Source organism: Mustela erminea, chromosome 15, assembly GCF_009829155.1.
Source record: "Mustela erminea isolate mMusErm1 chromosome 15, mMusErm1.Pri, whole genome shotgun sequence".
Classification (NCBI taxonomy): domain Eukaryota; kingdom Metazoa; phylum Chordata; class Mammalia; order Carnivora; family Mustelidae; genus Mustela; species Mustela erminea.
In genome coordinates, this window is record NC_045628.1 from 69,139,149 (window position 1) to 69,154,240 (window position 15,092).

The following is a 15,092-nucleotide window of genomic DNA, read 5'->3' on the forward strand; positions in this document are numbered from 1 at the left end:
TTCTAGGCTAAAACAATACCCTACCCAAGAGGAGCCTAAATCTATACCAGGAACAACATAAATACAATTAAACTACCAGCCTTAACTTCTTTACTGAAAAAATACTGACAATGAAATTAGTGTAAGAAAACAGTGCAGTTTAAACTGTGTTTTCCAATGCAAACAAAAATAATTTAGGATAAAGAAGAGAGGAATGTTTTATGAGTTTAGGAGGTTATGTCTACACATAATTTTCCCTGTTCTGTACTAAGTATAGAATAATTTGTCAGGCAATTCTTGTCTTATATAACCTTTCTATATAGGGGAATATATTCATATATAACTTAACAATACCAAAAATGTAAACCAGGATATAAATTAGCTATCAATCAGAATTCTTTTGAAATACAGGGGCACCTGGGTGGCTCAGTGGGTTAAAGCCTCTGCCTTCGGCTCAGGTCATGATCCCAGGGTTCTGGGATCGAGCCCCACATCAGGCTCTCTGCTTGGCAGGGAGCCTGCTTCCTCCTCTCTCTCTGCCTGCCTCTCTCCCTACTTGTGATCTCTGTCTGTCAAATAAATAAATAAAATCTTTAAAAAAAAAAAAAGAATTCTTTTGAAATACAGGCATTCGAGATATATGCAATATAGCAAGTGTTTTTGGTAGAGATTCATGGGATAGGAACATTTTGTCCAATATGTGGCTAGATGGACAAAAGTGTATTCTTCCTTGAGTAGTCATAAATATTATAAGTTATAACTTATTATCCTATACATTTATAGCCATAGAAATATATGTAGTTAAAGCATTAAATTCTGGAAAATGACTTCCCTATGAAAAATATTATACCTCTGTGCTGGGGAGCCTCAAGACCAGTCCCATATTCAGTGATTTGCTAGAACAACTCACAAGACTCAGCATATATTTGTGCATACAGCTAAAATGTATTACAGCCAAAGGATACAAAGAAAACTCATCAGAGGATAAAGGTATATGGGGAAGTTTGGAGGAAACTAGGTACAAGCTTCTAGAAGTCCTGTAGTGTGGTCACAGAGGACACACTTCATTCCTCCAGCCGTAGGTCAGGGAACATGTGTGACAACACATGAAATTTTACCTTCTGAGGAAATTCATTAGATACTTAGTGCCCATAATTTTTCCTGGGTCCAGTTGTGTAGGTACCCTCTGCTTACTTAACACATAACAAATTCCAGACTTCCAGAAGGAAAACATGTTCACAGAAACCACATTTTAAGAGATATGTATTCATAATATATATTAATCTTATATAAAAACAAATATTCATATATTTATGAATAGTAACATGAATATATTTTATATATATATGAATAATAACAACAATAAAAATAAATCACAGCTCACACAACGTCATGGATAATTATTACAGTTTTGAGAAAGAGAGGCCAGAAATAAAAGAATACATATAGTATGATTCTATTTATATGATGTTCAAAGACAGGCACAACTAAAGTGTGGTGTCAGAAGACAGGACAGTGGTTACCAATGGGAAGGAGAAGGGGAATGATAATTGGGAGGAGCACAAGGTCTTCCAGTGTGATGGCAATGTTCTGTTCTGTTGACCTCGGTGGTGGTTATATGAGTATTTGCATTATTATAATTCATGGCACTTACATATCTATTTTGTTCACTCTTCTATTATGTGTTATACTTAAAGTGGTGTTTTAGAAATCAATTTTTAGTAGCTTTTAAGGTTTCCCTTGGTTGATATTCCTACATATGCTAATGTTAAATACTGACTTTTGGAGTTTTCCTAATGCTCAGAATAAACGAGAGCATTAGAAAATACCCATAACAGGGTACCTGGGTGGTTCAGTTGGTTGAGTGTCCGACTCTTGATTTTAGCTCAGATCATGATCTCAGGTGCATAAGACCAAGCCTCGCATTGGACTATGCACTGGGCACAAAGCCTGCTTAAAATTCTCTCTCCCCCTCTCTCTGCCCTTACCCCCACCCCACCCGTGCACACCCTCTTCATTCTCTTTTTCCTTCTCTTGAAAGAAAGATGGAAGGTGGGAAGGAAGGAAGGAAGAAAGGAAGGGAGAAAGGAAAGAAAAAAAGAAAATGCCAATTTGACTGTGATATACTATTAAAAGAAATCTTTCAAAGAGGGATACTGAATATTATCTATTACATAGAGTACTATGGATTCTGCTTCTCCCTCTGTCTCTTCTCCTCCCCCAACTCATGCATGCTCTCTCTCTCTCAAATAAATAAATAAAATATTTTAAAAAAACCAAAAAGGACAAAAATCAAGAGGTGCCTGGCTGGCTCACTGGTGAAGCGTGCAATACTTGATCTTAGGGTTATGAGTTCAAACCCCACATTGGGTGTAGAGTTTACTTAAAAAATTTAAAAAAAAAGAAAAAATAATAAAAATTTAAAAATAAAAAAGCATAAATATTCAATAAAATAGAAAAATAGAAAAAGTTCATCTACTAGAATGACTATAGAATACCTCAGGTCAAAATACAAGTGTAAATATTTGTGTAGGTAATGCAGTCTGATATTTTTAAAAATAGTGAGTGTGGTAAAAGTAAGGTGGTAAATGAAAATTTACACTGTGTTTGGAGCAGACAGATGAATCAATTTTTGCCTCTGTCAGGCCTTATTTAATGTGGCTTTATGTAAGTAACCAAATTTAGTTTACTCACCTATAAAATGGGGATGACAAAATCCAAATTAAATGGTTAATATGAGGGGTGCCTGGGTGGCGCAGTGGATTAAACCTCTGCCTTCGGCTCAGATCATGATCTCAGGGTCCTGGGATCAAGCCCCACGTCGGGCTCTCTGCTCAGCAGGAAGCCTTCTTCCCTACCTCTCTCTCTGCCTGCCTCTTTGCCTACTTGTGATCTCACTCTCTCTATCAAATAAATAAAAAAAAATTTTTTTAAATGGTTCATATGAGAATTAGAGATCATTGAAAAATCCCTAGTTCAGTAAATATCAGTTATTATTATTCCTCTATAATGTATAATATTTTGTTGAGTATAAAGAATTAATAAAGTAACAAAGAATTTATTTGTGGGAAGAGATAAAACATATGACAATAATTTGAAACTGCAAGTGACAAAGCTACAACACTGTTAAGCTAGCATAATCTTGCAAGGGTCTTAGCTACTATCATGTATGCAAAAACTACATCCATGAATGGAATGGAATGGAATGGAAATGGTTCCATTTCCAGGAATGGAAAATTGTTTCCAAATGTTGTTGACCATGACTGATCGCATATTGTGACTCAGGATACCCATATATATTTTCATATATAACTGAAAATATTATGAAACAGTACTTAGCCTTATTATGTGTGATGCATGCTGGTATTTTCTATTTTGTCCTATTTTTTTTATACTGCTGTTATAATTCACTAAATCTACTATTGAGTTGCATTCTGCAGTTCGAAAAACACTGTTCTAAAAGAGGTCTAGGAAATTAAACATTTTTAGAGTTATGTACCTCACTTTGATGATTAGTGGCATAATCATGTCAGTTAGATGTTATAGAACTGATTGATATTAAGGAAACTATTTAAAATACCCTTAACATAATATAAAAGCATTTAGTATAGTAAACAATAAATATCTAGAATGAGCTTTTAATTGAATATGATATCATTGAATGCTTGTGGTTAATTCTGTATTACACCAGAAGATGAAATTATTCTAAAACATTGTTATTTGATTAAGGAAACTCTTTGCACAGGAAATGGTTTGTTCCCAAAATACATTTACAAATATTTATATTGAGTTATAATCGACATAACCCAAAATTTACCCTTTTTTTTCTTTCAAGATTTTATTTAAATTCAGATTAGTTCACATATAGTGTGCTCTTAGTTTCAGGGGTAGAATTTAGTGATTCATCAGTTCCGTATAATATCCAGTGCTCATTATATCAAGTGCCCTCCTTAATGCCCGTCACCCAATTACCCTATCCTCCTACACACCTCCCCTCCAGCAACCTTCATTTTGTTCTCTGCAGTTAAGAGTCTCTTATAGTTTGCCTTCCTGTCTGTCTGTATTTTACTTTTCCTTCCCTTCCCCTATGTTTATCTGTTTCATTTCCCAAATTCACCATATGAGTGAAATCATATGGTGTATTTCTTTCTCAGACTGACTTATTTGGCTTAGTATACTATTCTCTAGTTCCATCCACGTCATTGCAAATGGTAAGATTTAATTCTTTTTAATGGCTAAGTAATACTCTATTATGTATATACATATACCACATCTTCTTTACCCATTGATAAGTTGATGAACATTTGGGCTCTTTCCATGCTTTGGCTATTGTGGCTAGTGCTGCTATAAATATTGAAGTGCTTGTAGTGCTTTGAATCACTATTTTTGTATCCTTTAGATAAATACCTAAAAGTACAATTGCTGTGTTGAAGGGTAGTTGTATTTTTAACTTTTTAAGGAACCTCCATACGGCTTTCTAGAGTGGCTGCACCTGTTTGCATTCCCTCCACAATCCAAAAGGTTTCCCTTTTAGCTGTACTCTCACTGATGTCTGTTGTTTCCTGAGTTGATAATTTTAGCCATTCTGACTAGTGTGAGGTGGTATCTCGTGTTTTTGGTTTGTATTTCCCTAATGATCAGTGATGTTGAGCATTTTTTTTTATGTCTGTTAGCCATTTGTATGTCTTCTTTGGAGAAATGTCTATTTCTGTCTTACACCCATTTCTTAACTGTATGATTTGTTTTTTAGGTGTTGAGTTTGATAAGTTCTTTATAGATTTTGGATACTAGCTCTTTATCCAATCTGTCATTTTTAAGTGTCTTCTTCCATTCTACAGGTTGCCTTTTAGTATTGTGGATTGTTTCCTTTGCTGTGAAGAAGATTTTTATCTTTTTTTTTTAAGATTTTACTTATTTATTTGACAGAGAGAGATCACAAGTAGGCAGAGAGGCAGGCAGAGAGAGAGAAAGGAGGAAGCAGGCTCCCTGCTGAGCAGAGAGCCCAATGCAGGGCTCGATCCCAGGACCCTGGGATCATGACCTGAGCCGAAGGCAGAGGCTTAACCCACTGAACCACCCAGGCGCCCAGAAGCTTTTTATCTTGATGAAGTCCTAATAATTCATTTTTGTTTTTGTTTCCCTTGTCTGTGGAGATACATCTGGCAGAAGCTACTATGGCTGAGGTCAAAGAGATTGCTGTCTGTGTTCTCCTCTAGGATTTTGATGGATTCCTGTCTCATGTTTAGGTCTTTCATTCCATTTGTAATTTATTTTTGTTTATGGTGGAAGAAAGTGGTCCAGTTTTATTCTTCTACATGCTCTTATTTACCCTTTTAAAGTGAAACTCGTGCTTTTTGGTATATACACAATGTTGCACGGCTATTACCACTATGTGCTTAAAAGGACATTTTCATCTCCCCCCAAAACTCTTTTACCCATTAGCATCACTCTCCATTCCTCCCTCACCCCAGCCTCTGGCACTCACTAATCTACTTTCTGTCTCTATAGATTTATTTCTTCTTGTTATTTCATATAAATGGAAGCAAACAGTATGTGTTCTTATGTTCAAAGTCTTATGACTTTGTCACTTAGCATAATTTTTCAATGTTCATTCATGTAGGAGCATATATCAGTACTTTATTACTTTTTGTGGCTGAATAATATTTCAGTTCTTAGATCTGTCACATTTTGTTTGTCCATTAATCAGTTGATGGACGTTTGGGTTGTTTCTACCTTTTGACTATTCTGAATAATGCTGCTATGAACATTCTTACATGAAGTTTTGTGCATATGCGTTTTTAATTCTGTTGGATATATGCCTTAGAATGGAATTGCTGAGTCAATTGATAGCTGTTTTATCTTTTTAAGGAACTGCCAAACTATTTTCCAGAGCAACTGCACCATTTTATATTCCCACTAGCAATGTATGAAGGTTCCAATTTCTCCACATATTTATCAACATTTGTTATTGTCTTTTTTTTTTAAAGCCATTCCAGTACTTGTGAATTGTAGTTTTGATTTGTACTCTTATTATAGTTTTGATTTGTATTTCCCCGAAGACTAATGATGTTAAGCATCTTTTTGTGTCCTTCCTTGCCAATTGTATATCTTTTTTGGAGAAATGCATATTTAAGTCTTTTGCCCATTTTTAAAAAGATTTTATTTATTTAATTATTTGAGAGAGAGAGAGCATATGAAAGAGTACAAGCAGGGGGAGTGGCAGAGGGAGAGGGAAAAGCAGGCTCCCTGCTCAGCAGGGAGCCCAACGCAGGGCTTGATCCTGACCTGAGATAAAGGCACACACTTAGCCTACTGAGCCATCTACTTGCCCCCATTTGCTCATTTTTAAATTGGGTTGTTGTCTTCTTGTGTTACGAAAGTACTTTATATATTCTGGTTACTAGACCTTATCAGATACATGTTTTGCAAATATTTTCTTACATTCTTTGTTGTTATTTTTTCTTTGTTGATGATGTCCTTTGAAGCACAAAAGTTTTTATTTGGGTGGAAGCCAATTGACCTTGGCTTCCTAGGATTTTTTTTTTCTTGGTTACTTGTGTTTTAGATATCATATCTAAGAGATTTTTGCCTAATCCAAGAACACAAAGATTTATACATATGTTTTCTTCTCAGAGTTTTATAGTTTAAGTTCTTTTTGATTCATTTTTGAGTCAATTTTTATATATAGTGTGAGACTGGCATCCAGTCTCAGTCTTTTGCACATGTCTATCCCATGGTCCTGCACCATTTATTTTATTTTTATTGGAAAAAAAACTTTTTATTGTGTTGTTTTTGTCACCATAAAATACATCATTAGTTTTTGATGCAGTGTTCCAAGATTCATTGCTCCATGCAATACGTGTCCTTCTAATACCCACCACCAGGCTCACTCATCCCCCCACTCCCTCCCCTCCCTCCCCTCCCTCCCCTCAGTTTGTTTCTCCGAGTCCACAGTCTCTCATGGTTCAGCTCTCCCTCCTATTTCCCCCAACTGACTTTTCCTCTCCTCCTAATGTCCTCCCTGTTACTCCTTATGTTCCACAAGTAAGTGAAACCGTATGATAATTGACTTTCTCTGCTTGACTTATTTCACTCAGCATAATCTCTTCCAGTCCTGTCCGTGTTGATGCAAAAGTTGGGTATTCATCCTTTCTGGTGGCTGAGTAATATTCCATTGTACATACTGACCACATCTTCTTTATCCAATCGTCTGTTGAAGGACATCTTGGCTCTTTCCACAATTTGGCAATTGTGGACATTGCTGCTATAAGCATTGGGGTACATAGGGCCCTTCTTTTCACTACCTCTGTTTTAAAGACTATTCTTCCCTATTTGATTGTCGTGCACCCTTTTAAAAAATCAACCATAAACATATGAGTTTATTTCTAGACTCTAAGTTCTAATCCATTGATCTATAAATCCTACATGCTGTCTTCATGACTCAGTTTTTGGTAAGTTTTGAGATAAATGATTGTAATTCCTCCAATTTAATTCTTTTTCAAGATTGTTTTGGTGGGCACCTGGGTGGCTTGGTCGTTGAGCATCTGCCTTCAGCTCAGTTCATGATCCCAGGGTCCTGGGATTGAGCCCCGCATCGGGCTTCCTGCCTGGTGGGAAGCCTGCTTCTCCCTCTCGTACTACTCTGCTGTGTTCTCTCTCTCTCGCTGTGTCTCTCTGTGTCAAATAAATAAATAAAATCTTTAAAAAAAAAAAAAAAAAAGATTGTTTTGGTTGTCCAGAGTCCCTTTAATTTCCATATGAATATCTGGGTCAGTTTTTCAATTTTTTCATAGGGATACCACAAAGCTGGGGAAAGGGGTTTAGGGCAAGTTAAAATGCTACAAATTTCAATGTTTTTGCTGAGTTTCAGCTCTGTGTGTGTGTGTTGTATGTGGTACGTAGTGTGTTTAATGAATTCTCTAGAATTGCTTCAAGTCCTTGGTTAATTTCCAGAGCTCTGAAAAAGTTGCTTCTCACCATTTTTGCCAATTTTCCCATTGCTTTTATGGAGGAACGAATTTTCTAAAGTCATTCTGTCATTTTTCCTGACATCACTCCCTGAGTAAAACATTTTTGAAAAGCACCTTGCAGGGAATTGAAGCTGACTCTACTCTTAAGTAAGAGGGTGGGAAAGTTGGCTTTATAAAGATATGTAAATCAATAAAGGAAAGATGGCCCCATGGAAATCCAAGAACAGGAATTCCAATATAACTGGGCCCACCAATATTAAAACTGGAGGTCAAGGAATCTTTAAAAGTCTGAGCAGAACTTCATAGTTCTTCACTTTAGTTGTCTGCCATACAGAAAAGTAGTTAAAGGTATAGACATTGAACTCAGCCTTTCTGGATTCAAATTCTTGATCCGCTTACAAACTATATAACCTTGTTTTCTCACCTATCTAACAGGGCTAATAATCAAACATACATCATAGGGATTTTGTGAGGTTGATATGAATCAATTAATAATTAGAATTTAGAATAGTTCCTGATATAACTTACGTGCTTTAAAACTGTTGCTGTTATTATTTCAACTAGTTCAGTCTTCTACTTCACTTTTCTTCTCATTATCAACTGCCATCTTCACTCTCTATATCTTTTTAAGATCACAGACCTTGGTATGTCTTAGTTTCAATTTTATTATAATTTTAGGTAACATACCTTTGGGTTACTCATGAATCTTATTTCTTTATTCTCCCTGCCCTACTTAATGGCTTCTATTTTCTTAGCTTTAATTCATATTTCCAGAGGCAATATCAGAATGGCCCCTCTTATCCCTCTTTGGTCAGAGCTTTCTACATTAGGACACCTCATGGACTCCTTCCTGGCTTTTGGATTATCTGCCCTTGAGTTAGTTTTCTCTCTATCTGTAATGAGATATTATGGTATAACATATGGCTGTTTACGTTGGTACTATAAGCATATGTTTTTGTGATACACAATGATGACTTTAAAATAATGATTAACACTTGTTTTTATTTCAGGGGAAGATATAAACCAGTTAACCAAAGACAATGAATGCCAAGAGAGGACCAGTAAAAAAGATTACAAGATCAAACCATCTTCCAAAACTCAATCTGTAATTCTAGAACTGGGCGGATTTCTATTTCTTTCCTCTTTTCATATGTAATATTCAACTTGTGAAGTTAATGTTTAACTCATTTTTCAGGGAATGAAATAGATAAGAAAGAGCTATCAAACTTCTTTTTAGCTCCTTTTCCAGAAGTTTATTCCTTTGTCTTATGAAAGTAATTTTCTAAGTGATCTTAAAATATCTAATAGCATTGCTTATGATTTTAAAAATATCCTAGAAAGCCTGAAGGTTGGCATTATTACACTTACTTTTAATAATATATCCATAATCTGTGCTGATAGTAACATTGCTGTATTAGATTTGGTTTCTAGTTGACTAGAAATGTAAATAATGTGAATTCATGAAAACATTTTGCTGTTATAGGCCATATCATGTTCAGATCTTTTAAACTTATGGTTTAAACAAAACTACAAATCAGATGGATTTTAAACTTTGATTTGAACTATGATGGTGTTATGGAAATAGCCTTCAATCAGTAATCAGCTTGGTTATAATTCCCAACCTGCCATGAACTTAGGAGATCTTGGACAGGTTCCACTTTCTCATCTTTATGTCCCACATCTATAAAATGATGGCAGCAAATGATACAACCTCTAAGGTCTGTACTTTGCTAGAAAACCAGTATTTATTCAACTACAAGGTCCTATTACTTAGCACATAGTGATTTATTTATTTATTTTTTTAAGATTTTATTTATTTGACAGAGAGAGATCACATGTAGGCAGAGAGGCAGGCAGAGAGAAAGAGGAGGAAGCAGGCTCCCTGCTGAGCAGAGAGCCCGATGTGGGACTCGATCCCAGGACCCTGGGATCATGACCTGAGCTGAAGGCAGTGGCTCAACCCACTGAGCCACCCAGGTGCCCCCTAGCACATAGTGATTTAAATCATTTTATGATGTTTCTTAATTCATAGTGATGGCATAATTCTTTAGACCATACATTGCAAGCCTTCACAATTCTTAAGTCTCAATGTGGAGATAGACTGAGGAGAGGAGAGAGGTTTGTTTAAGGGATTAATGCAGTTTATTGTATTTTTCTATATATGTTTAGGTTGTTTTATAACTTTTACCTAGGTTTGGAACATACCTATGATTTATTTGCCCAACTTAATAAGTAAAATTATCGGGACTTTATATTTCTAGAAATAACTCACAGCTACCTTAGTTTCCCACTAATGGTATTCTCACCTTATATCTGGAACTAAAACTTCTATTCAATATCAACAGTAATGAATACTAAATGCATTTCTATAATAACTTTTATAGATACTCACTTTCTTTAAGGAAGCATTAACAAATTTCATGTAGAGAATTCCTTTATGTGACTTTATAAAGTAATACAGAAAATACAAAGTAACTTTCTATAAATTATTCCAAACAGGAACTGTTTGGAAATATCGCCTCTGCTTTTTTGCAGGGGGTGGTGGAGAGTTAGTGAGAGAAGGGGGAGAGAGAAGCAGATCCCTTACTGAGCAGGGAACCTGATGTGGGGCTTGATTCTGGGACTCCAGGATCATGACCTGAGCCAAAGGTAGATGCTTAACCAGCTGAGCCACACAGGCACCCCATCTCCCCTGTCCTTAAGCTAACTGCAGAGATCAGATACTATAACCCATATTATTAAACAAATAGATTTTTAAATCTTATACAATCTCTTTTAGCATTAGTAGCAAACGGATGACTTAAATTTTCATAATTATCATCACAGAGTCAACACTAAAAAATAAATTTATTTCTATCATACAGAGCAAGCCATTGTGGGGATTGGATTTAGAATATTTAAATTTATCGCCATCACTAGGACAGAATATTAGATGAAGTTCTTTTTATGGAGAATCTGTCATGTTTAAGCATTAGCTCTGCAGGAGCTACTCTGGGATACTTTCCAATGGCAGAAAAGGCCTATCTTAAACAGAGGGATGGGGTAGCATAAAGAACTGGTAGGGGGACTGTCTACCAGCTTGCCACCTCTAAGCTTCTGAGATTGAGTAAGTCACTTTTACTTTTCATTGCCTCACTTTCATCATTTATAGAATTAGGAATAAATTTCTGTGGAGATCAAGGATACTTAGTGCATATTTATTTGTTTACTTTTTTATACCCTATTTCTAAAAAGGATTATGTTATCTTTTACTAAATGTAGAGGTATAAAAACAATGATCATAATGGATAATAGTTAATGTTTTGTGAGAATTCCCAACTAAAAAAAGCTCTAGCTTTTAAGATTTCTAGCAATAAGCACAAAGAATGAATGAATTATACAGCTCTCTCTCTTTTTTTTTTTTTGTAGAAGGAAAATATAAGAGAAGTTTTGCCTAGTTCTGAGGTTTAAAGATAATGTATCATGTGAAGTATTATAAGAAAATGCAATTATTTATTGAAATAACTAGTGCAAAAATGATAGCTTGGGATTTTAACTTTAAGACTGAAATATGTATTAATATCAGTGTTTTTTAAAAGAGTTTAGAATTCATAAAGCAAAATATCATTAAACACTTAATATAATTCAAAATTTTGATGTCTAATATATTATAAAATATCAGTGTCATTTATAAAAACAAATGTTGCTATAAAAAAGGCAGATGATGATGAGTAAAAGCAAGGATGTGGAGAAATTGGAGCCCTTATATACTGCTCATGGGAACGTAAACTGACGCAGCCACTTTGAAACAAATTTACCGTATGGCCCAGCAATTCCACTCCGAGGTATATACCCTAGATGAAACCTATGTCTGTCTATGTACTAGGTAGTTCTACGTAATGAAAATTTAAGTCTACATAAAAATGTGTTTACAAGTGTTTATAGCACCATTATTCATGATAACTAAAAAGTAGAAACAATCCAAATGTCCCATCAACTGATAAATAGATAAGCAAAATGTGGTATATCCAAACAATGGGGTATTACTCAGCAATAAGAAAGAATGAAATACTGACATACGCTACAACTTGGATGGACCTTGAAAATATTATTCTAAATGAAAGAAGCCAGTCCCAAGAGATCATATATTGTATAATTCCATTTATATGAAAGGTGCAGAATAGGCAAATCCATACAGACAAAAGTAGGTTAGTAGTACTTGCCAAAGGCTGGGGGGCTGGGGGAAGGGTGAGTGATGGGAAATGACCGTTAATGTGTACAAGGTTTCTTTCTGGGGTGTGATGAAAATGTTTTAAAATTAATTGTGGTGATGGTTGCACAACTGTAGAATACTAAAAAACATTGAGCACTTTAAATGAGTTAGTACATGTTATATGATTTGTACCTCAATAAAGCTGTTATTAAAGAAAACAAATATTAAATATGCTAATATTTTAATAAATTAGCAGATAAATTTTAATGAAATGTTATTTGATCTTCCTCTGAAGATGTGATCTTAAAAATTAAGATCATTTGGTTCTATTGTTGGGTGAAGAGCATAATTTTCAGCATGATTTTCCAACTAAAAAACTTTCAGATACTGCACTAGTCAGAAAAATAGTGAGGATTAAGGGCTACTTCCCAATATTTCCTTGATATCTTTTGAATAATTTCATTTCTTGCTTGATAATCTTGTGGAGATATTTATAAAACACCTTTTGATTTTTTTATTCAGATTAGATTTTTTTTAATTTATGAAGTGCTATGTAGTTTTTTTTTTTTTTTTTAAGTGCTATGTAGTTTTATGTCAGAGAAATTATTTCTGGTTTCATCATCTTCATTTGTTTTATCATGTGCAGCTAGACATTCCAAAGCAGAGTTATCTATTTCAATTTTAGTACCATGATATTTGTACTCTACTGGACAAGAAATTCTTTATTTTGGACTAAAAACTATCCTTTTAACAATCTTATCAATAACACTCTTTGGTTTCTTTTCTGTTATGTCCACAATAAGTAAGGACATGTCTGGACTTAAAATAGTCCACATATTATGTGTCTTTTTTTCATAAATTAAGTAGTTATATAAATAATTTTGATCTTTTTAAAATACCATAATAACAGAATTATGACAACAATGATGCTAGGGGTTTGGTATTTAAAAAGCATAGTGGGATGCCTGGGTGGCTCATTTGATTGAGCAGCAGACTCTTGATGTCAGTTCAGGTCATAATTTCAGGGTCCTGAGATCTAGTCCTATCTCAGGCTCCACACCCAGCACAAAGTCTGCTTATGTCTCTCCCTCCCCCTCTGCCCCTCCATGTTCTCTCTCAAGTAAATAAATGAATAAAGTATTTTTTAAATAAATAGATAACAAAAACACGGAGTATACCAGAATACTAAAACTCTTGTTAAAATCACTAAACATAATTGATGTACGAAAAAGTATTTTTAAAATAATAAAATACTACTTAAATGGAAGATCATTTCATAATAGTTGGGCACCATTTTAAAAACAAGTAGGATAATTTGATCTATGAATTAGAAAAATTTTGAATTTACAAAACATCCTTTTAATTTTATCAAAGGACTTTCATAGATATTATCTCAGTTACAGGAAAAGTCTTATTATCTGAAGAACCACCCAACAGTGAGTTTATCATTATTGGAAGTGTTCAAGACTAGGAGGCCCTTTGTCGGGGATATCATAGAAAAAATTCCTGCAGTGGGTGGAAGTTGGACTCAATGACTGCAAATATTCCTTCTGTGATTCCCTGCTTACTTATCAGATAAGGAAACTAGACAAAAAAATCACTTCCTAAAATATGATTGTGTCATATAGGCTGTACATATGGACTTTCAAAAACATTGCTTTACCAGTAGCCACAACTAACAAAATCAGCTATAATATTATTAATGGCCATTTGTTAAAAGTAGTCCAAAAGCAGTTACAGTTTTTCATCTGTAATAAGCAGTGGTTTTCCAAAAAGATAATTTTCAATGCTAATACATCTGAAGCTAAAAAATTCTAGTATACTGCTGGTGGGGGTATAAATTAATATAATTCTTTTGGAAAACAATTTGATTATATTCTCAAATAGCCTTAATGTTCATACATTGACTCAATAATTGTATTTCTAATAATCTGTTCTAATGAAAAATCATACATATAGAAAACAGGAGGACAATCGTTTTATCAGCATTTAAAATACCAAAAAATGGAGACTTCCTTAACATACAATTATATACATAAGTGGATTCATCCACTTGTGATTCATCCACATGGTTGATTATTATGTAGCCATCAGCACTTTCTATATTATATTGAAATTGTTTCACCTCATATATTTCTTTTTTTTCCTGGTTTTAGTCTTTTTTTTTTTTTTCCTCTTTTTTTTTTTTTTTTTATTTCCAGCATAACAGTATTCATTATTTTTGCACCACACCCCGTGCTCCATGCAATCCGTGCTCTCTATAATACCCACCACCTGGTACCCCAACCTCCCACCCCCCGTCCCTTCAAAACCCTCAGATTGTTTTTCAGAGTCCATAGTCTCTCATGGTTCACCTCCCCTTCCAATTTCCCCCAACTCCCTTCTCCACTCTAAGTCTGCATGTCCTCCATGCTATTTGTTATGCTCCACAAATAAGTGAAACCATATGATAATTGACTCTCACTGCTTGACTTATTTCACTCAGCATAATCTCTTCCAGTCCCGTCCATGTTGCTACAAAAGTTGGGTATTCATCCTTTCTGATGGAGGCATAATAGTCTATCCCCAGGGGTACAGGTCTGTGAATCACCAGGTTTACACACTTCACAGCACTCACCAAAGCACATACCCTCCCCAATGTCCATAATCCCACCCCCTTCTCCCAAACCCCCTCCCCCCAGCAACCCTCAGTTTGTTTTGTGAGATTAAAAGTCACTTATGGTTTGTCTCCCTCCCAATCCTATCTTGTTTCATTGATTCTTCTCCTACCCACTTAAGCCCCCATGTTGCATCACCACTTCCTCATATCAAGGAGATCATATGATAGTTGTCTTTCTCTGCTTGACTTATTTCGCTAAGCATGATACGCTCTAGTTCCATCCATGTTGTCGCAAATGGCAAGATTTCATTTCTTTTGATGGCTGCATAGTATTCCATTGTGTATATATACC

At 34.9% G+C, this 15,092-nt stretch overlaps 1 protein-coding gene across 1 annotated transcript in view; it reads left to right on the forward strand.

Moving 5' to 3' along the window:
- LOC116574094 (spermatogenesis- and oogenesis-specific basic helix-loop-helix-containing protein 2-like) overlaps positions 1-15,092 on the forward strand; it is a 118,637-nt gene that overhangs the window by 38,200 nt on the left and 65,345 nt on the right. Inside the window, 2 exon segments of the mRNA XM_032314617.1 lie at positions 8,960-8,979; positions 8,982-9,054. Of these exon segments, the coding sequence (XP_032170508.1) occupies positions 8,960-8,979; positions 8,982-9,054 (93 nt within the window).